Consider the following 25,945-nt stretch of genomic DNA (forward strand, 5'->3'; position numbering starts at 1 on the left):
CCAATATTATGCCTCCAGATACTCCCCAAACCGATCCAAGAGGAACGGTCTCTAGATAACATGGTCAGGGAAATTTGTTTACACCTGTCCACCAAGTCCCCTACTCAACAAGATCGTGCACTAGATTCACCAGGAACCAATCACCATGATATTGGTGGCCCCCGTGTGGGCCCGCCAACCCTGGTTCTCTCATCTGATGGAGATGTCCCTAACTCCTCCAATGAAACTGCCTTGCCCATACAACATGTTATCTCAGGAAAAGGGGGAAACACTGCACCCATGCCCGCAAACTCTGAATTTAGCGACCTGGCTCCTGAGGTCATAGATTTCGGGCATCTCCAACTTCCTCAGAGATGCATGGACATACTTAGGGAGGTGTGAAAACCTAACAGCTGATATTGCTACTCAAGTAAATGAAAGTGCTTTGTTATCTGGTTCAATTCGAAGGGCGTCAATCCAATTGACTGCTCTCCTACTCACATTGTATTGTACCTGACTTATCTACTAGACTCAGGCCTGGTTTTTAATTCCCTGAAGGTTCACTTAGCTGCTCTCTCAGCCTAGACTACGTCACAACAGAAGGTGTTGTGGTGAAAAATACCAGTTATATAGGCTTTCATAGAAGGGGTTAAAAGGATTCATCCCCCCATTTCTAAACCGGCTCCCGGATGGGACCTAAATGTGGTATTGACTAGACTTATAGGGTCTCCTTTTGAGCCTATGCATAAGGCAAGTCTCAAAGATCTTACCTATAAAACAACCTTCCTAGTGGATATCACTTCTATAAGGAGAGTTTGTGAAATACAGGCCCTTTCAGTTCTAGACCATTTTGTTACAATTCACAGAGATAAGGTGGTTCTGAGGACTCACCCTAGATTTGCACCTACATTTTTTTCCAAGTTTCATGTAAACCCATAGAACTGCCTACTTTCTTCCAGAACCCCACTAAGGGGGCCAAAAGAAGCTTACACACATTAGATGTGCGCAGGGCAGTCATGTTTTACCTGAAAGAACTAGACCACTGAGAAAAACAAACCAATTTTCAGTTTCAGTGGCAGCTGGCGGAGAAGGGGATCCTGTCTCTAAGTCAGCTATCTCAAGGTGGATAGTCAAATGCATCACACTTTGTTACACTCTTGCGAAGAGAGAACTGCCCTTCAAGCCTAGAGCACATTCTACTCGAGGCACTCGGGCTTCTGTAGCATTCATTTCAAATGTTCCCCTAAAGTCCATTTGCAAAGCGGCAACCTGGAGTTCTGTACACACCTTTACAAAACACTATTGCCTAGACACTCATTCTAGATCTGATTCTCAGGTGGGACAAGCAGTACTGAGACATCTTTTCACTACTGTTCCTTCTCACAACCCTCCTCCAGCTCCGGGTACTGCTCGCTAGTCTATGAACAGCATGTGGTTCTAAGCAGATTAACAAGCATCAGAAGACATGCATTACGTACTGTAAAATAATTTCTGATGATTTTATCTGCTTAGATTCACATGCGCCCACCCTTCCTCCCCGCTGAGATGGAAGGTACATAGATGTCTTACTACTTTCTCTCTTTTATGTATTCACAATAGTCATTAGGCTCCCTCATGGCAGAAAAAATACAATCGGAGGCACCTCGACACGTGAGGGATTTTGGGTACACTACACGTCATGTTAGGGATAGTGTTAGAGGCACGCCCATGTCGACGTCCCCTTTCGATTCTCGAAAGACAAGATGCAATACTCTGCGGTTACCACTGGATGTCAGACTATATGCACAGCATGTGAATCTAAGCAGATATAATCATCAGAAATGCTATTACAGTGATTAATGCATGTCATATACAAGAAGGGGTGTAGAGAACTACCGGGCAACTACAGGCTGATATCATTACCTGACGCGAATGGGAACATTTTTGCCATGGCTGTACTAGGGCTTCTGGAGATCTGGATCAATGAGCACAGTGCGATCCACCATTTGCAAGCAGGGTTTCAGTCTAGTAGAAGCACAATCCACCAAAGCCTCAGTCTCCGGCTAGTATGTAGTAAATATTTGCCCTTGCAGAAAATGTATTTATTGTCCTAAAAACAGCCTATGGCAGAGTTCCTAGGGCAAAGCTATGGGACATGCTGGAGAGTATGTCCATGCCACCATCTCTGTTAAGAGCCATTCAGGGCTTATCTCAGAACAATAATAATGATAATAATAATTTAGCATTTATATAGCGCTACAAACCCTCAGGCATCTGAGCGCTGCTTATTATTATCCACGGTGTGTGGTGCTCATTTATCGAGCTCAGAAAAACGAAAGGCTGAGTTTGGCCCTGCCGGGATTTGAACCTGCCTCAGCAGGCTCTAGCACAGATGTCAAAAGGAGCACTCTACTCGCTGTGCTATTGAACTGGCAATGTGACGGTGGTCAGGTGGGAGATAGATGGGAGTACCATCAAGCCCATAGCAACAGAGATGGGCATGAGGAAAGGTTAGGTGTTCTGTTTATGTATAAATGAGGTGTGCATGAGGTTGCTGGAGTTCCCATCGGATACCCCCATCGCTGGCGGGCGATCAAATTCTGATTCTCTTGTTATTTCACTTTCCCCAGGTGGACTCAAGTTGCAACTAGCTGAGTCTGTGAATTTTAACAAGACAGTGGACCAACAATTAACACAGGCAAGTCGAAAACCTTGCTAGTTAAAGGGAATCGAACCAAGCACAAATCTAGGATAAAACTGGAATTGAATGGAGAGCCCATTCAACAAGTGGCTATTTATGATTAACTTGGTTTAAGAGTGAGATGATTGGCGATGGGCTTCACAAATAGCCAGGTACAAGGTATAATGGTGCGATCGCTAGGTTCACCCATGAGAATGGAAGTGGGCCAGTTAATGTGTCCATCGAGCTGTAGTCGAGGCAGGCAGCTCTGAACGGTGCTGAGCTTTGGGGGGCATGCAAATTGTGATTCGCTTTCAGTAATTGAAAATAATGTTGTTAAGAATGTATTAGTTTTGCCAACAAGTGCCCCTAACCTGACAGTTTTCATGGTGATGGGCCTTCAGAGGTTGGATATACTGTGCATGTCCAAACCGATGTAGTTTTGGGCAAAACTATGGACAACAGAAAGATTGCTTTAATGCAGGGAGGCAGTGATGGACCTCACCGACCACACAGGAGAGACCTCCTTACCATGGTCTCAGCACACAAGAAAAACAATTGCATTCATAGGGTTAAGTGCCTTTTGGTCTCAACCAGATTTGATGAATTCTTTATTCATGCTGTTGATCAAATAAGCACTGAAGACCAAAGCTAAATGAGGCCTCCTGAATCTGGTGAATCAGAAGCCCAGACTAAGGTATTATTGGGACTGCAAATTCATCTTTGGGTTTGACCAGTACCCTGATGTTGTGCATCCTAAGTACCTGAGAACATAATATGTTTTATTGTGACTGTGTATCTCAGCAGTAAGGCAATGGACTGGCAAATGAAATGATTGGGGAATGGATGCATGCCCACTATGTCGAATAACACCTGACAGTGCTATTCATTTTATTCTAATCTGCCCAGGATACTCAGACCTCAGGATAACATTTGTAAATTCTTTAATTCTGGCAAGACTAATCCGAACTGCTGAATAGGACTGAAACGTTGATGTGACTTCGCAGACAGCTTAGCGGCTCACTCCGTGTGGCTAAAATATTTCTAGAGCATTTCTAGAGCATGGAGGAGGAGGATGTCTAAAATTATATTGACATTACATATGAGCCCCATCAATCCGCTAGGTTGCCCTTAACATGTTATCTGGCCTTTATGACAAAGCTCATGATGTTTTCAGTAGATTAGATAATGTGTTCCGAAATTAGGTGATCTTATTATGCGTTCGTTTTAATGTGATATGTCAATACTTCTGCCAGCTTTTTTTAACTCAGGAACCTGCCTTTAAATGCTGTGTACCCATATGATGGGGATGTTGCCCTCAATTTAAAACAGAGATTACTTGTACCGCATACATGATGTATTTAAGATCCTCATATTTGTATGTTATTGCTGATGATGTTTTTGATTGTTTGTGCTTTCATGGCTGAAATAAAGCTGTTTGATTGATTGTAAAAACAAAGATGAAAGAGTAAAGGAGACACATTCACTTGACCCATAGATAGATATAGGGACTTACCAGTGCACCCTAAACTAAATGAAGCAAGTGAGGCAAAAAGGCCCCACTCTCACTTCAAATCATCCTAGATCCAGATAAAAAGAGATAATCTGGGGGCCACCATAGAAGTCAGTGCAGGAAAACAGTACACAGAAAATAAATCCCTAACAATACTTATGCATATGTGTCTTAGAGGAGTCGGGTTGCCCGAAACACAAGTCGCTTAATTTTCAGTTAATGCAGGTGTTACATTCAGGTTAAGTGCCTGTCACTTTCAGTTTTTGTAAACAGTAAAGTCAAAGAAAGTGCTCGTCTACAGTTATAGAAAGGGAAATTAACACTTAGTTTCCAGCTGGTAAAAACGTAATCCTTTAAACTTCCTGAAGTGAGTTATGTTTTATTTTGTGTTCAAGGTACAGAACAGCCATCCAACCTTACCATGGCAATATTGCACATCCAAATGTTAAATAGTAACAATTTAAGCGATGTCAGAGGTATGCATGTCTGATTCTTACATGCTTGGCATGTGACTGCCTGCGTCACCGTCTGCCAGGTCTGTGAGCAAGTAAATTCCTGCCACTAACTTGTTTTGAAAGTTTCTTCATAAACCTCAATAGTGATGATGTAAGGAGCATCAGAACGATGAAGACCTCCATCATGCATACTTGACATGTTTCTGACTCTTCTCTACCCCCATTGGCCTTTCCAAGTTAATTGTGTGGCAGCCAAAAACACTCTCTATTGTAAATGTTCCTTCCTACCACATGTCGCCCAACTCAGAAGGATATCAAAATGTTGCTAATCTGTCCCCGCTGTATCAGCCTTTAGAGGTACGTGCCTGCATGAATTCCCAATATTCTGATAGACATCTTACATTCTCTAAACGTTGAAAGCAGACCCAGGAAAGTCTGACGTGGGAATGACTGTGGCCCAGTCCTAGACTGGTACAGGGTTGATATCGATGTTCCTAAAGCATAGTTTTTCACTTGGTCTGAAAAAGTAAAATAGCCCTGACATTGGAACTAATTTGCATGGGTTGGACTCACCAGCGCCTCATTCACAAAGGCTCTTGGACAACAACACCCGCCCCCCCCCAAGCTCCCTTACATTCCCCATTCAGGACAGGATGCGCTTATGCCAAGTACATCCTAAAAATGCTGCAAGTATTCAATCCCCTTCCTCACATGCGGGCAAGTAGAGGAAGTAGAGGCAAACACACTGGCAGGCTCACTCACACAAGGGGATGACCTGTACAGAGACACCAAAAAGTACAGGACACACACACACACACATGCACACTAACACTAACACTATTATTCAGGCAGGTACAAGTCAGAGGCATTGGGCACACACGAATCATACACAAAGGCACTCAGCATCATACACAAAGGAAGGGTCGCGCAGAGGCAAGTATACACATATGTCAAGAGTGTAGAAGCCCTGATTGTTATGATGTTTAATAACTAATAAAATGATTCAGGTATTTCTAGCTCAAAAAGGGTGGTCTGCTAACCAGATCCTCCCTTTAGCCAAACTCCATGCCAAATACATGCTAACATGTGTGCCCTGCTGAATGAGTCTCGTGATCTGTGGCACCCGCTCTCCAGTGGCACAGAGCAGGCTGAAAGGTTGCAGGGCCCAATTTGACTGCGGATGGGACAGCAATGTCACTGCAACACAGGGGGTGTAGGGAAGATACGCACATCTGTTCTAAACCTACATAATTATCATGAACCGTTATCCAGGTGACAGTTTACTCTATAATCATACGCCATACAAGGGTCTGGTGGCTGAAGGTTCACATCATTAGTAAAGCCACATCTGATTTATAGCATACCAGTTTCAATCCTGTGAGCTCAGAAATCCCTCGGAGTCTGTGTGGATTCCATGATCCTGCCTCTTTGCATTCCTGTGAATTAGACAAAAGGGCATCACTTGACTCTGTAGAAGGGAAAGTAACACCCTCTTGTCAGGCCTGGGATCTCCCAACGAGACAAAAAGGAGAGCAGGGCATCAAATAGCTAATTGCTCTTCATTCTCCGGAAGGTCTTCCCATTCTTTCCCATAGCATGTGAGGCCCCGGTGGTCGCAGCTTTGGTTTTGAGTGTACTGGACAATTACAATTCGCTCTATCTGGCACAGCCTTGCTATTTCATCAAGCGTCTAGAACTACTCCAGAATGCTGCTGCCAGATCTATTCTTCGCCCCCCTTTTCAGAGACCATATGTCTCCATTGTTAAGGCCATGTGCATTTTACATCAGGTTTTTCATGGCCTCGGGGCAGAATATCTGCAAGCTAAATTCTTGCACTATGTGCCCACTCACTCTCTCCGATCACAGGCAGCTCTTCTTGTAGTGGTTCCCCGGTTCAGGCATCGATCGGGGAGCAAGCCTTCCCTGTGGCAGCTGCTAAAGCTTGGAATGACCTTCCCCTTGCTCTACTTGGGACTGCTGACTATCTTGACTTGCACTGGATACTGAAAACGACAATATTCTAGAATCTGACATATCATTAAAATCTCCTTTCATGCCACCAGTGCCATGATGCCTTTGGGGGTATTTGCGCTTAATAAGTCCTGATAACATAACAAAAGACTGCATCACACAAAGGGGCTGCTCAACATAGATCATTTAAAGTTGCAGGCTGAGAAGGGGTGTGTTCGGACAACCAGGAAACACAGATAAGTTGGGATAAGGGTTCCTCTATTTGTCTTTTGGCTGGCTTGTCTTTCTTTCCTGTCCCCTCCAATTACTGCACTAAAGGGCAATCTAGGTATGCTTGCTTTCCACAATCTCCTGTGGTCCCTCGTCTAAAATAAAATGGAGTGTCCAACCTCTTTTTTCATTCACTTTTGGACCGTCTAGGACATAAGGAAGAGTTAACTTGGACCTCTTTTAGAAGAGTTGATCTTCCTGTCCATTGAGGTGAAGAAGGAGTGTTCCAATAGCAGAGGCAAACTTTGCTTCCTACCCACTCCCAGGGCACATTGGGGTGGATTTTGCTTAGAATCAGGACCTGTCTCTTTGCACCAAAGCTCCCTGAGCTGATAGGAAAAATCAGTGTCTGAAACAGTTCTGAAAAGCCAGAACTGCTGATTTTGCTAATGTTGTTGTGTTTCTATCGGTAGTGTAATGCAAGGAGTTGCCTGTAGGTGCTGACTCACTTCATAAAAGAAAGTGATGGAAAAACAAGATGGCATAGAGAAGTTAGCATTTTAAACATTGCAGGCTAGCTAGTGTGTACCCCATTGTGAGTGACTAAAGTTGGTGTGATCAGTTCTTCATTTTCTGTAAAGTAATAAGTGAAAGTAGCTTGATATTGGCAAGGTGTGTTCCAAAACTGTATTTGTCCATTTTGTTTCTAGCTCATACATTATCTGAAGAATGTTCGGTTTAGAAAGAATGGAGGTGGTGAAGTATTTTTCAATCAAAATGGTGAAGTTCCTGCTCAGTACGACATTATCAATTTTCAACAAAACGCAGAGGGCTCCCTCAAGCACGTGATAGTTGGCAAGTACGACTCCAGCGCCCCTGAAGGACAGACCCTTATCTTCAATGCCAGTAAGGTCTTATGGGCTTCGGGGATCACTCAGGTAAGGATAACCTACAATGGGGTGCATTTACTCTAAAGCTGATATGCTGCAGGCAGAACCTCGTTGGCTATACCACTACACTTTCTGTTCCCAATTCTGCACTTACCGGTTCCGATTTTACCCACCACTCCTCCCTGTGAACAAAATCCCACTGGCTTCACCTCGTTCTCCTCTCACTCCCCTCCCTCACTCTCCCCTCAGTCTGATAGGCTAGGTGTAGCAGTTTTTCCTCTCCCCCTTATTTGTTCAATTATATTGGCCTTGTAAAATCCCTATGTATTCACAGACCTACTCCATCTCGGTTTCTTGTTCCTTCCTACTCCAAACATGCCATCAAATTGTAAAACACCCAGACATGTGATAGACACCATTGCGTTGTGCTCTATGTGATGAGAATTGTTGAAATATGAGGAAATGTGAACTCATTTGTTCTTTTGTTGTCACAATGTTTGCTGTAACCACTAATATTTACATGAAACATGATTATGTAAACGGAAAGGAAAGTATATTAAATTATTCTAGAGATGGGTGATAATAATGGCAAGGTTCCGACCACACAGGTTTTGCAATGGGCTTAATTCAACCAATTCGTTCAGTCCTTGAGTTCATACATCTCATGGGATTAATGTACAATTCATGAATATCTCATGCATTTGTAATTCATATTTTGCTCAGGAAATCTTCGTGAAACACCCCAACAATCGGAACACAGAAGAAGTGTGGACTCTGAGGTTGTTTGGAGGATAGTGAATGAATGCATAGGTTGACTTATAGCAGCATGTTTGGATAGTTGGGGGGTGGGGCATACTAATAATAGAGTCATTATTTACCATTGGTGATCATCTCTAGTGGCCTGATTGAATCTGTGATATTATGTGATCTCCTGCAATTTTCTATTATGTAACAGTTTCGACACTTCATTATTTTAACGCAAGTTTCTTTGGTTAATGAATGACCAGTCATACGATCAAACAGCTGGTAAACCTGAAGAATTGAGTTCAGTCCTGGAGACCTCATCTGACTCTTTGTCTCCAGTGCTGCTAGTCAAGTTTGAATTACTGTGTCCAGATTTGGAAGCCTGGTTTGGAGTATTTTGACCAGTTCTAGAGGAGACAAATTATCGGGCATTAAACAGTAATAAAGTGCTCCATTAGGGTCTATGCATGCACACTTGCACAATGCCATCCTGCACCACCATGGATCTCAAACGGTAGGCAACAGTCTGGTCATCATTGTTGGTGATGGCCAAGTCACTGGATTGCCCCACCACTCATTGGGCCTCATTATGAGTTTGGAGGTAGCCATGCCGTCATTACCGGCATGGCTACTTCCAAACTCGTGTCCGGGAACTGAAAAAAGGTAATTACCGGGCCATTCTGACTTTTGCAGGCCCGGTAATTCCCATTTTCGGGACCCGGACCCGGTACGTCCCCATTCCCATTTGAATTCCCATAGCGCTCAATGGGAACGGGGAGGATGCTAACAAAGGACCCGTTAATGATGGGTCCGCTGTTAGCATCCTGGTCTGCTCGCGGGTGCCGCTATGCATGTCTGGCAGGACCAGACATGCATACCACCACCCGCGAGCAAACTCATAATGTGGTGGCCCGGAATGAACCGTGCTGGAACCTTACCGGCACCATTCAAACCGCGGCCGCCAGGGTCATAATGAGGCCCATTCTGGCGGGTTCTTACCTCGGCTCTGTCCCCACAGTTATTTAACAAGTAATTGAGCACACTCTGCAAGTTCGTAGAATATGTTGCTGTATAATTCCAACTCTAAGCAGAGGTTCACCAAATTTTGATCTAGAAGGTCACATTAAAGCGGAAGAAAATCTGAAACTGAATGATCAAGAGATACCTCCCTCTGGACAGGAGTGAGATAACAACCCATTCTTCCTAGAAGAAGTACAAGGGAAAGCTTAGACTTCCGCATACTGTGCCCTAATGTGTACCACAAAATGGCTCAAAGGTATTTCAGTTATACATAAAGGAAAAACAGGTAGACATTAAATAGGATCCCTCCGTCGCCCTTATAATTGTAGCATGGATTGAGAGCAGGATTTCTTCTTCAGAGATGTGAGTCAGCAGAAGGAGTCAACAATAGTTCAGTAAATAATACATTGAAAGGAATGTCTAAGCAAGGTTCTTTTAATTCTATGTTGTTTACCCAAACACAGATAACAACCAAAATACTAAAAACTCACCTCCGTAAAGAAGAGCACATTGATAATTCTGGGTAGGTCCATATATATAATACATATTGTACATTCTTGGAAGTATATGGCAGGAAGGAAAATTGTAGGCACACATTAATAAAATGGTAAAACATAAATGGTTACTTTCAAGCTATTATTAATATGACATAAGTCATTTATAACACGCCTGTACACAAGTGTTTCTATGCACGACAAGACAAAGAAGGGAAGACAGAAGGAGGACAAAACAACAGTCTTACTAGGCCTTGTGTCATACAGATCGTGCAGGTGCGGAGGTCGGGGGGAATTGCCAAGGGGGGTGTGGTGGAGAGGAGAGGGGAAAGTGCAAAGGAACTCTTAAGTGCTGCCAGGGAGGTGGCTCATAAATGCAGAGAGTCAGGGGACTTAAGGTTTGCCGATACAGTTCCTAAGTGGTTAAGTTGCCCAGAGGCAGTGCAAAGGCAACTGGTCGTGCAGGAGTCTGGTCCCGTAGGTTCAGTGGTTGGCCAGGTAACTAGTATGCGCAGCAGACAGGGACATCAGCAAGGGAGAGTGAGAGAGAAAGCAGAAGCTATAAGGAAGGTCTTGAGTTGCTTCCGGAACCTTAGGTGGTCCTGCTCAAGTTTGAGAACGGCAGGGAGGCTGTTTCAGAGCGAGATACCAGCAGAGGACAGAGATCTACCCCCCACTCTCTGCCTGGAGAAGCGTCTGACTCTCAGAGACTTGGAGGTGGATGAGCGGAAGGCTCAAGAAGCAAGATGCTTAGGAAGAGAAAGTTGGATGTAGTGTGGTCCCTGGCCCAAGAAAGCCTTGTTGACAATGCAGAGGGTCGTGAACTTGATCCTTGCAGCCACAGGGAGCCAGTGGAGAGATTTCAGGGCTGGAGAGGTACGATTCCTGGGCTTGAGGCCAAGGACAAGTCTTGCAGTCCTGTTCTGGATTAGTTGTAAAGGGCGAAGAGTAGAGGCAGACAGATTTAGAAAGAGGTTGTTGCAGTATTCCAGCCTAGAGAGGACCAGGGCTCTGGAGACAGTGGAGGAAAGTGAGAAAAGGAAGAATACCTTTGAGGAGGTGCTGCTGACAGTGCGACTTCTTAGTAACATCAATGATGTGAGGAGAGAAGGAGAGGGTTGAGTCAAAGATGACACCAAGGTTCTTAGCCTCACAGGAAGGTGCAGGTAGAGGGCCCAGGGTGGGCGGCCAGAGTGGGAGAGGGAAGTCAGGAGCAGGTGTCTTAATGAGGAGGATCTCAGTCTTACTGGCATTAAGACAGAGATTGTTGGAGGCACTCCATTCCTGAATTGCGGCCAGACAGTCAGGTATGAAAAAAGGATCTGAAGAGGCTGAGAGGAGCCTGAAGGAGAGCTGGGTGTCATCCATATAACACTGAAAGATAGAACAGAAGGTACAGATACAGTGGGCCAGAGGTGCCAGGTAGTGGTTAAAGAGCAAGGGGGAGAGGTTAGACCCCTGGGGAACACACATGTAGAGGGAGAGATAGAAGAGAGGAAATACCCAAGTTGGAACGGAGTGAGTCGATCTGAGAGAAAATAGGTCAACCAGGCTAGGGCCTGACCAGAGATACCCAGACAATTGAGTAGGATGGCATAGTTGACTGTGTCGAAGGCAGGGGATAGATCCACTGCAGGTGGTGGTTGACGTTGGTATTGCGTGAATGTGTTGACGAGCAACTTGAAAGTTGATGAATCAGGTATATTCAGCTGAAATGTGTGGATTTGCCAAATCAGCTGGATACGGTTAGATCAGCAAGAGAATGGCTTTGAACTTGAAGTCTTACCTGGTACTGTGGTTGGGCTCAACGAGGCAAAGTATGGTCTCAACGTGTGTACCCCTTAAGTGCTAAGGAAGTGTATGTCCTTCCTGAATTCCAATAAGGAATCATTGTAGGGTCTGTCCACTCTTGCAGTTTTATTAACAACACATCTTTTAGTGTCAAGGTACTTTTATTCCTAATGTTTCCATAAATAGCGTTTGTAGACTATGTATCTCTATGTACCAAATATTTAAAAACAAAACTACTAGCCTCTCAGTACAATTATTAAGAGACCAAAATGAAAACTGCAAGATTTTCCACAACAAATGCTATCATGACCATGAATACATTATTTACTGACTAACAACCCTTTTGAAGGTCACTTTTTATTTTTTGATTTATAAAATGCATACCGTTTTATTAACCAGGACTTTTTAGATGATTAACAATTGCTTGTGTTGCTAAGTGCAATTAATTGGATCCCGGGTCTGTCCAGATTACCATGCATTGCTTGCACTTCAGAAAATTATGAGGACATCACTGTGTTTTCGTAGATATATTCATCACAGTTGGGCTCTTTGGCTAGACACCAGAAGACTTAGTACTGTGGCAGGCACACACCAGATTCCAGTAACACTTTATACCATGAATTGAGCAGGCCACACAATAGCAAAACCACCAGAGATGCTCATAGCCTTACTATTTAAGGTGAAAACTGTTTACCTTTGTAGCAACAAGAGACACACATTTCAGACTTTCGCATTGGTGATATGTATGAACAAGCAACACTAAAATTTCATCAGTGCATGGTGTTGGAGAGAAGGGAAAACAAAACATGCAATTCCACAATGACACATTTCTTTCAGGTTCTGGAACAACCCAAACTGACATGTATTAATATTGAGTGAACACGGCCTTAGCTGTGCCCACCTCAACTTATTATTGAGTTAGGAAAGAGATTAAAAGATACCTTATCTGCACTTTGACTATGAAGGCAAATGCACTATAGATACAGCTTCAATCCCCATTTACTCCTTGTCCTTTAGCCCGGTCAAGTTAGTATAAGATTAGATATAATGAACAAGCTCCAGCCCCTTTCCTGCGTCATTTCTAACTTCAACACGTGACAGAGCCTTCGTAAATCTACCAGCCCTTCTTGCACCCATCTTGTGTAATTTTCCAAGCGACCTTTGGGCAGCATTCGGTACATCACCCCATAAAGTAACATATTCCTACCTTCTTCTTTTCTGCTCGGAGCAATAGGCATTCATCATGAATGCCCCTTTTTTGCAATCTCACAGCACCAGCTTTGAATCTCACCTGCAAATGCAGTTTTCAATATACGCTTTATTTTCTGAAACCGGCACCCACAAACAGCATATTTGTTCATATACCTGACACAATGCTACTATGTCAAGGCTTGCAGCCCACAAATCTAACCCCTACATCAGCTGTTTGGTTGAAATCACCCCCATTTCAGTTCCTAATACTACAGCCACTGCTGTTGTTTATTTATTTATTTATTTATTTATTTGGATTTGTAAAGCGCACTAGCAGCCCAAGGGCATCGAGGCTCTGTTGCATGAAATTTACTTAGTTACATGATATTGAGTTAGTTACATAGGGATACTTGGCTCTTTGTTACAGTGAGAATGTTACAGTTACAGTGAAAGGTACAAAAATAGTCAGTCTGGAGAATGCAGTATTCATAGGAACAGTGGTGAAGAAGGTAATTAGTTAGCTAAACAACATGGTTTTAATTAATTTCCTGAAGGCTAAGTGTGACTCAACATTTCTAACCTGGAGGGAGAAGTAGTTCCAGTGCGTCGCTGCTAAAACTGGGACACTAGATCCTCCTGCCCGCACTTTAAGGGATTTAAGAACGGATATCCTATTAGTATAGGACATTCTTGTGGGTCTGGTAGGAACCTATCTGCAGTTTGGTAAGGTTTTTAGTTGAGGTCCCCAAAAAGAGGGCATTGCAATAGTCCAGCCTAGATCCAATTATTGCTCTTGCGATGGTGAGACAGTTCTGTTCTGATAGAAAGGGTCTGGCTGCGTTCATCAATTTAGAGTGGTAGGCTGAGGTTGATGCAATGGCATTGACCTGCCTGTTCATAGAGAGGTCAGAGTCCAGGTAGACCCCCCCAGTGTCTTTACAACTTGCGATACAGGGATTGGCAAGTTGTCAATTGTAAAAGAACTGTATTGTTTGTCCGGTTTCTTGAGGGTGGCAGGAGATCCAATTAGCAGAAGCTCCGTTTTGTCACTGTTAAGGCATAACCAGTTTTCTGCCATCCAGGTTTGGATGGTGGAATATATAGACTTGACGGTAGCCATATCGGCTTCATAGTCACCGGTAAGAGGGATGAAGACCTGTCTATCATCAGCATAAATAGTGTATGTGATGCCCAAAGCGTCCAGGATGTGGAAAAAAGGCTTGGTAAACAGGCTGTACAGGGTGGGTGAGATGCAGGAGCCCTGTGGGACTCCTCATTTTATGAAGCTTGAGTGGGAACAGGCTGAGTCAGAGAAGACTTTCTTAACCCTTTCCCGGAGAAACAAGGTGATCCAAGCAATAGCCGTAGGGGAGAAATTGGCAGCGGAGGAGAGATGGTGACATAGTGTATTATGATCCTCCAAATCAAACACTGCAGACAAATCAAGGAGCAAAAGGGGGGCAGGTTTTCCTGCATCTCTGAAATCGTCCGTTTGATTTTGTAAATCTAGGAGTGCAGTTTCGGTAGCGTGCCCCGGGCAGAATCCTGACTGCCAGAGGGCGGGCAAGTTGTTAGTCCCAAGGAATGGGACTGCTGTAATGGGTCTGTAGTTCCCTGGGACCGTTGGGTCAAGTGTTGGCTTTTTGAGGAGAGAACATACCCATGCTTCCTTGAGGCCAGTATGGACTTGGCCTGACTGGAAGGAGGCGTTAATGAATGCTGTGAGGAATGGGGCAAGGGGAAGGGCACAATCTTTAATCAGTTGAGCCGGGCATGCATTCCCTTTACAGAAGGATGGTTTGATTGATTTTAGGAGGGAGATAACTTCTTGTTCGCTCGAGTCCTTGAACACAAAAGGGGGGAATTACCAGCAGTGCTATTTTGTGATTGAGATATTTGGTGGCTAAGGGCCTGTTGAGGGGCTAAGATTTTATTCTGGAGCGTGTTGAGTTTGTCCCACATAGCAGTTTGGATAGTGTTACACCAGTCTTCATCTTTGTGGAGTGATGGCAGGGGGTGGTAGGGGTTTCCAACTCCCTGAAGATGGCAAACATTTCCTTTGTTCCTGAATTAGCATTTGCTATCCATGAGTTGAACGAGGAGGATTTTGCTTTGATAATGGCAGTTTTATATTCTTTGGAGATAGTCTTAAAAACTAACTTAGGTGAGTCATTTGGGTTTGCTTTCCAATGGGAGAGTGCTGTCCTTTTCTTGGCCTGCAGCTCAAGCAGTTCTTGGGAAAACCAGGAGTTAGAATGATTGGAACGCTTGGCTTTTCTCAAGGTGAGCGGGGCAATGGCATCAACTGCATAAGTGATGACGGTTTTGAACGCATTGGCAAGAATTTCTTGGTCACTGGAGAAGGGGGCCTGAAGGGCCGGTACTAGGAGGTTCGGTGTGAGCTTTTCCTTTGTGAGTTGGCGGAAGCTTCTAGCCTGTCCTGAAGTGAGGGGGTTTGTTGTTTAACTGAGCTCCTAGATGCATTAAGTTCAAAATGAATGGAGTGGTGATCAGACCACGGGATATGGGAGATGTCCGTGACTTTGAGGGAACAGTTGTGGTAGGCAACCTAATCAAGGGTGCAACCTTTATTATGGGTGGGTTCCCTGACGGCGTTAGTGAACCCTAAGGTAGATAGTGCTTTACAATGGGAGGCTGCTTCGGTGTCGTTCAAGTCATTGAAGCTGAGATTGAGATCTCCCAATAGAATAGATTGGGAGGTTTTTTTGAGGTTATCAGACAGAGCATGAATCAGGGCATCCTGGAAGGCTGAGACCGGCCCTGGTGGTCCATAAATAATATGGAGTGCAATGGTGCAGTTAGGGTAAACCTTAACTTTAAGAGGAAGATACTCACAGTTATGGCCAAGGTCCCCTTCCATCTTTCTTACAGCAATATTCTTGGCAATAAGAGCTACTCCTCTGCCTTTTTTAAGAGGGTGGTCTTGCCTAAAGATATTGTATCCCGGTGGGATGGTGAGGGCAAGGGCTGGGCCGGAGACCTCTGAGAGTCATGTTTCAGTAATTATTAACATGTCAGTATCGCAGCTTGAAATTAGATCATGGACATCAAGAGCATGTGCCGGGAGGGAGCGGGCGTTAATGAGGGCACATTTAAGAGGAGCAAAGGGTAGGGCATAATTGGAGGGACTATATACAGAGCTATCAAAATTTGATTCAGGCAGATCAGTAATCACAGAGTTAGGCATAGGCAGGTCATCATTGGTAACATTAGGCATGGTATTAGGCATAGGCAGGTCATCATTAACAACATTGGGCATGGGCAGGTCAGGCTGTGCAGTGTTAGGCATAGACAGGTCATCCTTCATAGTATGGGGTGAAGGCAGAATGGCATTTGGTGGATTTGGGCGCAGCAGGACATGCAATGGTGTACTTTGACTCAAAGGCACAATGGGGGTACTGACAACTGACATATCATGATATATATTGGCTAAATCATAATTAGAAACATTAAACACAGGCAGGTCATCATTAGCAGCGTTACACATGGGCAGGTTAGGCTGCGCAGTGTTAGGCGTAGGTAGGTCATTATTCATAGTTTTCGCTTGACAACACAGGCTGCTACTCCTAGTTAGCCCGTCACTGTTTGTCATTTTGAATAGCACACACAGTTCACATCACTACTGCATATTGAGTATGTTTATACAGGATACTGTGATTTAAACATAGTCAACCTCATATTGGTATTTAACTCTGGTGTTGCTTAACATTACTCCACCGTTATACTCACTATGTCAGCACGTTAACCAAAACTTTTGTCCGTCCATCCCTATGGTGACCCCTTGTTATACTTTCTATATGTACTGCATCATCCTCCATATTGGCCTCTTGATCCTTCTGAGCACGAGTACTACCTTAGTGCCTTTAAAGAGTTGTACACTCACACCTACATTTCTTTAACAGGTCCAGGTGCCCTGTACCGCATTGCTTCGCCTCACCCGACCTGCACCTATAACCCAAACATGAATACCATTCTCAAAACCTTGTTTTCACCTTGCTCCACTTCCCATAGAAATAGGAAACTTGGCTCCAGCTTTACCACAGCCACTAAGTGCTGTGCCCAATCCATAACCTCTAAGATCAACGAACCTAACACAACCACTAACTATCATCACAGACTTCAACTACCTATCATCCCTAATCTCACGCCAAATGCCCCTACTGTGCCTCCCCAACCTGAAGTAGCCACAGTCAAGGGGGCCCTTATCAGCGCTAGATCTTTAATTGCGCATACCCTAGAAATCTCTGACCTCATCACCACCAACAATTTAGATGTGAGATTACCGAAACATGGCTCTACCCCACAGCAGGTCCTGCTCTTATGCTAACAGTCCCTGATGAATACAACATCATCAGATCCGATAGAATCACTAAGAGGGGCGGTGGAGTAGCCATTATTGCTAAAAACTCCCTAGCCCTCAGAGAAGTAGATAGCACCAGCTTCCCTTCAGGAGAACTCCTCTCGGTGAAACGCCCGCTCTCATCAGAGCAGACATTCCTCATTCACTCCATACATAGACCTCCTCCAGGTCCACTATCCCCCTTCGAGGAGACATAGCTTGCCTCCTCCCCCTAAACACAAAACCTAATTCACAAATCCTACTCTTAGACGACTTAAACCTTGGACTCCACGACAACTCTGACACTAATGCCTCAGTCATCCAAAATACCATCTTAGAATTGGGTCTCTCGCTACGGATTGCTGACCCAACACACTACGAAGGCATAATTCTAGACTGGGTATTAGACCTCAATTGCAATACTAAAATCCTCGCTAATTCACCTTGTGCATGGTCAGACCACAATGTGATCTCCTTTGAAATCAATGACACCAAACAAGCGTCCTCTAAGGGCCTGCTAGCCTTGCCAGCTCTAACAAGGAATAATCGACTAATCACATTAGAAAACATGCTCTCCCTACTGCAACCCATCACCCATCATCAGGCATCACCCAATTCAGACCCCGCCTCCATGGTAGAACCCCTCCCTCACATCCTGTCCACCTAGATACTCAGGCGCCTAATGAGGGCTTCTGTGCAGAAGCCCGCCAAATGACGACGAACAAAGGAACCAAACCTGGTTTGGCGCGCAGAGTAAAACACGAGAAAGACCTTTAGAAAAAGAAATGGCTAATAAACCCAACCGGAACCAAATAAAAATAAAAGGTGTCCTGCGGGTTACAGTTTGAGGCTTACCATAGCCTCTAACGTTACCGAGGCTATTTTCATAGCTTGCGGTAGAATGAAAATGGTAGATACCACTGCCACCAGCCAAATGATAGAGAAAGGGGAACATAAAATGTCCCATGAGAATCAGACAAAAGGGGATAACTATTAACCCCTCCAGTACTCTATTGAAAGATAGGTTGTACTGGGTCTGTACATTTAAAAAGACGAGTAAAGTCAATGGCAACTTTACATGTTCTGGGAGACAGTAGTCAGTCCCAAAAAATGTAGTTTAAAGTGGGAAGTCGGAAAAGGCAATCCTGTGTCACTGCACTGAAGGTGCTGTGTGACACACAGTAAAAAGATGATGCCCATGGAGTGGGTGAGACTCCATAGCCCATGGAACATATGCGAGAGAGACTGCACACCTATTTTTGGGTAAGAGGTATTTTTGTTGATTTTACAAAATACTTGGAGCCAAAAAACATGCCAATATGCATAGACCTTTACATACTTAGAACTGTTCAAAACTGGTGAAATGTGGATATATAAACAAAATCCTAGCAAGAACTATATTAGGACAATTTGAATTATGTTGTTTTGACTATGGGATAATGGAAAGAACACCTAAATGAAACGAATTAGCCTTCACAACGAGAGGCACTACGTTTCCCAGAATCCTGTGTTGTAACGCGATTCAGAGAGCAGTTAGTCTCATTAACTTCTGTGGAAGAACTTAAAAATATCTTGGCATTAACTAATGAGAAATTAGACGCCTATAAGAAAGACATCGAACAGAGGAAAATCCGTAAATACCGCAGAGACACTTTGGATTACTCAAGGGATATAGTCTATACGTGGCAGGAATATTATCACCAACAGAATCAGCAATTTCAAAACTTCAGACCCAGAACACCAGCTCCAAAAACACCAAGAAGAGGTAGTAAAAGTACAGATCCCTCAAGGTACGCCTCTAGTGAAGGAAGAGACCCAACGTCTAGTCATCCAACATCATCACCACCCACAACATCAGGAATTATCCCAACACCACAGAGTGAAGAGAATCAATCAGGCGCAGCCCCTTTTTTAGAAGACGTCGAACGCGACGGGGAAGGAAGAAAATTAAGGAGCAAAAAGAAAACTCAAACTTGATTGTAAATATCTCCAACAAAACGTTCACTAAACAACAATTGGATCTCCTGAGTTTAGGATTATCCTTCGTTCCAACCAACTATACGAATTTGTTTCAAGAAGAAGTCAATCTATTTAAATTGATTAGGAAAATAAAATTAAAATTATTTTTTGATTCCATACCACCGACACAAGAGAGATCAACGACATTTGAATCTCTAGAAATGAAACCAAAGAGTACTTTTTATCCAAATGTAAAAAATCCAACCCTGGATTTTTTCCAAACCAAAATGAGAAAAGACCTGAGATCAATGAAGTTTGCAGACACTAAACAACGAAACCTCAGGAAACATCAACATAGAATTCTGAAAGAATTATCGAACGATAGAACGATTGAGATTAAACCAAAGTCTACTGAAGTCCCTTGACCAAACAACCCACTTAAATCAAGGAAAGCTAAACCCCGAGCACACCTTAACAAATGGTTCACCTAAGAAGTAAAAACACTTCGCAAAGCCAAAAGAGACACAAAGGAGTCCTGGAGAAAAAAAAACTCCATGCAGAACAAGGTTAAATTCACAACCGCCTCCACTACCTATAAAATGGCCATCTTGGAAACAAAAAGGTTAAATTACAATACTAGAATCTAAATCGCTGAATCTAGCACTAAGGAGCTTTTTACGATCCTTAAAGAACTTGAATCTCCCTGCACCCTTCTGGACTCTTGCAAAAAGGATGCCCCTTGGTGCACTAGCACCCAAAAGGCCCTACTCAATAAAATCACCCTATTGCAATCGGAAATCAAAGCGAAAAGATCAAGCCTAACCACCACGGCGAAACTTAAAACTCAAACACTATTCTGACTAATTCAATCACCCAAACTGCGTCACTCTCTAAAACTATCAAAGCATTTGAATTCTCCTCTGTCACCGCACTAGAAGTTGAAGCCATCATCAGAAGTCTTAAACCATCTAGATGCCAAGGTGACATTTGCCCTGCCTCTATCATAAAAGAAGTAGCAAAAAAGTTTGCCCCTATTATCACCTCCTTTATAAATGCGGCCTTTGCCTCCTGTACGGTCCCTAAAAACCTCAAAGACGCTTGGGTCATGCCTCTCATCAAAAAACCTAAGATTGATCCAAATATCCCCATCAATTTCAGGCCAATCACCAGTGTGCTGTTCTACTAAAAATTCTGGATAAAGCTGCATATATCCAAATTCAAAACCATCTTGAAACTAGCAACCTCCTGAGCCTCACACATTCGGGTTTCAGAGCTAAGCATGGGACCTAAAAATCCAAATGGTTGAGGCTAGGGATAATGGAAAACCTGCTCTACTCTTACTATTAGACTTATCGGCAGCATTCGATTTAGTCGACCACAATATCCTAACGAACCACCTCACTACAGCCGCCTCCTTCTCCAGCAAAGCTGCAGCTTGAGTCCACTCCTTCTTGGCTGATAGATCCATGAGGGTTTTCTCTCCTCTATCGCTGCAGCTAACCCTTCCCCTATCACATGCGGAGTCCAAAGGGGCTCGTGTGTATCCTCCACCATCTACAATATATTCACCAAGCTCCGATTCGACCATCTAGCTGAGCTTGAAATATCATACACAAACTACGCGGACGACAGACAAATATTGATCACTCTATCAGGCGACTACCAATCAGACTCCACCTACCTAAATGAAATTTTCAGTGAAATACATACCTGGATGGCCTACCAAGGCCTTAGTCTTAATGACAACAAAACCAAACTCCTACTCATCGATTCGAAGTTAAGACTCAATAAACTAGGCCCAAAATACTCCTCCTTTAACATTGTCGGCAACCTCATCACAGTAGACAAAGATGCCAAAACCCTAGGTTTTTACCTAGACTTGGCCTTAACCCTTCAAAGACAAGTCAATGCCACCTCATCCTCAAATGCCTACACAGCAAAACTGATAAATGCCTACAGACCTTTCTTGACTCCCAGCACCTGCATCACCCTGGCAAGCTCTTATATTGTTCTAACTGGACTATTGTAATATGCTCTATCTGGGCACCAGCCAAAAGAATCTCCACAAGCTACAAGCCCTGCAAAATAACACGTTCAGATGTGCCCTTAATATCCTGCGAGACAACCACATCTCACATACACAACGAAACACCAACTGCCTCCCTATCCAAGATAGGATCACCTTTAGAACTCTCATGATCACCCACAAGTGCCTCAACAACGCAGCCCCTAAATATTTAACAAGTAAATTCACCAGAAAAGTATCGACTAGACCGACCAGAACTAACTACACTCACTGCATGAACATCCTGAAATACAATCTCAGTAGGTAATAAGGTCTCAGCCTTGGTGACATCTTGCGGCATACTATGGCCTGTGGATGACCTTTGCCAACATTATGGGTAAAGGGTGGCGATCTGGTGGCATCAAGAATATATGGAGTTATTTGAGCAGGGCAGGCGAGGGAGAAATGTTACAAACGATTGTCAGTGGACTCTTTCTTCTGGGATGGCTGATTACGCTGCATGGTGAATAGCAAGCGAGTCGTATTGAAGATGTGTGTGCCTTGTGGAGACGTTGTTGTCGGACGTGAGTTGGTCGATGACCATCTGGGCATGGGCGTAGGACATGGGAGGGACAGGGGGGACAAATCCCCCCCACAATTTGTCCTTTATCCCCCCCAGAATATGTGTTTGGTGTGTCGTGCAGGGATCTGTTTTTGAAGTGAGGGGAGGGGCTGCTTACTATGTAAGCTGCCCTTTCCCCCTGGCCCTGAAAGCATGGGGGCAATACCCTGGGGGCAGATGGGTGATCATCTGCCCCCAGGGAAGGGGGGCAAACAAAAAAAAAGATTATTTTTTTTAAAACGTAGTTTTGGGTGGGGTGGGTGCAGGTGGGACCACTAGCCACCAGGGATTTTTGCAAGGGGGGTGGCCCTCTTCCTCCCACCCTAAGTGGATGGGGGTCACCTTATGTAGCCCTCCCTGGGGGCAGATATCTGCCCCTAGGAAGGGGTACATGAGATGCCTTCCATCCATTTGGGGAGAGGGGGAGAGGCCACTGCAAATATTTGCAGAGCCACCCCTCCCAAGCCTGGGGCAGTACGTTTTGACACCCCCCTGGGGGCAGATGGCCACACACATGTGCCCATCTGCCCCTAGGTAAGGGCAAAAAAATAATATATATATATATATATATATACATATATATATATATATATATATATATATATATATGTATATATATATATATATATATATTGATATATTGATATATATATATATATATATATATATATATATATGTTAACTTGTTTTGGGTGGGGGCCCAGTAGACCACCAGGATTTTTTATGTTTGAAAGGGGGGTGGCCCTCTCCCCCCACCCCAAGTGGATGGGGGCACCATATGTAGACTTCCCTGGGGTCAGATTTCTGGCCCTAGGAAGGGGTACATGAGATGCCCCATCCATTTGGGGTGGGGGGAGAGGGCCACTGCGAATATTGGCAGAGCCACCCCCCAAGCTGGGGCAGTACGTTTTGCCCCCCTGGGGGGCAGATGGCCACACACATGTGCCCATCTGCTCCTAGGAAAGGGGCAAAACAAAAATAAAACAAATTATAACTTGTTTTGGGTGGGTGTGGGGGGCCATTGAAGCACCATGGATGTTTTTAGTGGAAATGGGGGTGGCCCTCTCCCCCCACCCCAAATGGATGGGGGCATCTTATGTAGCCCTCCCTGGTGGCAGATTGCTAGCACAATCTTCGACTAGGAAAGAAGCAAAACAAAAACAAAAATAAAAAAAAATTATAACTTGTTTTGGGTGGGTGTGGGGGTCACTAAACCGCCATGGATGTTATAAGTGGAAAGGGGGGTGCCCACGAGTGTCTTCTTTTAGGAAATGCATGGGGTTCTCTGTTTTCCTTTGTGGCTTCGATACCCTAGGCCCAAATCTGTAGGTTGTCCACATGAGCAAAATCTGCTTTGCCGAAAGGCTTGGGGTTATCAGTGGGTTGGCCTTTTCCCTTTGCGCTGAGGTAGGTGGATCCACACATGTGAGGTACCGTTTTCATCGGGACACCTGTGGGTACGCGGAAGGTAGGACATCTGTTGTTGGCAGCGTGATTCGTGGGTGGGCAGAGGGAAATGTCTCTGAAATTTAGTGGAAAAAAACACAATTTTCAGACATTTCACTCTGGCCACCCACTGAAACACGCCGCCAACAACACATGTCCTACCATCCTGCATTCCCACAGGTGTCCCAACAAAAACGGTACCTCACATGTGTGGGTGCACCTACCTGGGCGCAAAGGGAAAAGGCTAACCCACTGGTAACCCCAAGCCTTACGGCAGATCAGATTTTGCTCATGTGGAAAACATACAGATTTTGGACTACAGAGTCCAAGCCACCAAGGAAAACAGAGAACCCCATGCATTTCCAAAAAGAGGACACCCGTGGGAATCCACAGAGGTCTGACTTGCGCAAATTGCCCCAGAATGTGGGGTAGGGGGGAGAGGGCCACTAAATTTCAGATTTTGTCAAGGATTGTGGGTCATAAATTATGGGGCGATTTGCGCAAGTCAAACCTCTGTGGAATCCAACGGGTGTCTTCTTTTCGGAAATGCATGGGGTTCCATGTTTTCCTTCGTGGCTTCGACACCCTAGGCCCAAATCTGTAGGTTGTTCACATGAGCAAAATTCCTGAAAGTCTGCTGTGTGAAAAGACTTGGGGTTACCAGTGTTTTAGGCTTTTCCCTTTGCACCCAGGTAGGTGCACCCACACATGTGAGGTACCGTTTTCATCGGGAAACCTGTGGGAAGGTAGGCCATGTGTTGTTGGCTGCGTGTTTCGGTGTGTGACCAGAGTGAAATGTGCGGAAATTGTGGTTTTTTCTGTCATTTTCCCGATTTCCCCCCAAACTATGGAATCTTTCCCTACACAGTTGTTGCCTGACCTGTGCAAATCAACCCTTCCTAAACTTGGAATATTGTCTACCTTTCAGAAATGTATGCCTTTCTAGCTTCCCATTCAGCTTTCCTACCCTTTTCTTCCATCCCGTCCACGCATGTCTTATTGGACAAAAAACACCAAAAACGCCTACCACTCACAAAACGGCTGATTAGCATATCAAAATATGTTATTTTGGCTTCCACTCAATCTGTTCTTGAAAGCCTGGAAAATGGAAAATCCAGCACAGCAAACCATTTGTTCCTAGCTCTTACAAGGAAAACACCACATGCTTCTTTGTACAACATTTTATTGGCATTTTCTGGAGAAAAAAAAAATTTCTCCTTTTTGGTTATTTTCTCTCACCCCTCTACAGCAAACTAGGATTCCTGGGTGGCGTTATGACCACCTCCATGTGGGAAAAAAAGGGGCGAACTTTGGCCGAGATATCTCATGTAACAAAGAAGTTACAAGGGATTGAATGGCGACATACCGAAATCACCAAAAAAGGCCTTAGCACTGGGGGGAAATACCCAAGGCATTTAAGGGGTTAAGACGGTAAAGCCCCAGAGGAGATATCATTTGTAAGGTAGCTCAGTTAGTTAATTCTCCAAATGCAGATTGTGCACAGAAATAGGTAAAACCTGTGTTCAGCACCTGGCTTAATCTTCCAGTGGGATAATAGGCAGAGTGAATGCATTCAGCTTCCAATGCACCACAGCATTTTCCCGGTCAATTGGTTCAGTAAAGGTGGTGTAAACACTATTACTGTTGCTTTTTCCAATTAGCCAGATTTTCGTGCATTTTCTGGGAGGAGTTCGGGAGCTGAGTGGACACACCAGGACCCCCTGTATTTCCCGCTCCACCAGACAAATGCAGCCTTAATGCCAGCATGGATTCTCATGCGGGAAATAAGGAAAGGGATTCCTCTGGGATCTGCTTGGAAATGAAACCTGGTAAAAGCGGGCGGAGTCCATAGGAAGCCATTGTCAATTACGCCAGCAATCGCTGATTGTGTGAGGTATTTATACTGTTCCAAAGTGGAAATGCAATGTGATTTCACCTGCCTTTTATGCTAAAATCTTCCATTTTGTGGCAGAAAAGTAAAAATTTGTGCCAATGGAAGTGGTCCACTCCATGCAGTTTACTTTGCGCCTTGATGCTTGGGGTTTTGCGTGATGCTACACATGTAATAAATAAATAAATACATTTAACATGACCCCAGATAAATGCCAATTCGTGATCTGAATGAGTGAGTATGGCATGTCGCTGGTAAGAGGGTGTCCTGTGCTTCATGAGTGCGTTGTCAAATGCCCCTAATTGCCATCCCGCGTTAAGCAGGTACTGAAACCCATCAGTGTGGATTGCGCAATAATAAGTCGACAGAGGTATTTCAAATGACCAATTTCGCTCTTTGGGTGACATTGTCAAAGTGGGAGAATGTTGCCCAGCATGTGCCACTTTCTCTGCGGAGTGAATTGTGCCCACCCCGAGGAAGAAGTGTGAAAAACCCACAAGGGCACTGTGCCCTGCTCTTTCTGTGTGTGTCTTCCCCACAGGGCTAAATTGTATCAAAAAGGGCTCCTGGTGGGTGCAACCCTATTCTGCCCAGGAAGTCTTAAGTTGCTAGAACAAAAATGAATGGGTTGGAAACAATCTTACTATGACAACTCCTCCCTTCTGTTTCATTCCAAAGAAAACAGCACATACATGTGTATAGAATCACATTAGAAGTTTCCAAAAGTTTTATGTTTGGATAGAA

The 25,945-nt window shown here is 44.3% G+C and overlaps 1 protein-coding gene across 1 annotated transcript in view; it reads left to right on the plus strand.

The window, feature by feature from the left end:
• The window catches only part of LOC138469060 (vomeronasal type-2 receptor 1-like), a 121,926-nt gene that overhangs the window by 55,739 nt on the left and 40,242 nt on the right, over positions 1–25,945 (plus strand). Inside the window, exons 10-11 of the mRNA XM_069609026.1 lie at positions 2,589–2,656; positions 7,499–7,726. Coding sequence (XP_069465127.1) covers positions 2,589–2,656; positions 7,499–7,726 — 296 coding nt within the window. The remainder of the gene's footprint in view (positions 1–2,588; positions 2,657–7,498; positions 7,727–25,945) is intronic.

Source organism: Ambystoma mexicanum, chromosome 1p (genome assembly GCF_040938575.1).
Source record: "Ambystoma mexicanum isolate Mex_15411 chromosome 1p, UKY_AmexF1_1, whole genome shotgun sequence".
NCBI lineage: Eukaryota > Metazoa > Chordata > Amphibia > Caudata > Ambystomatidae > Ambystoma > Ambystoma mexicanum.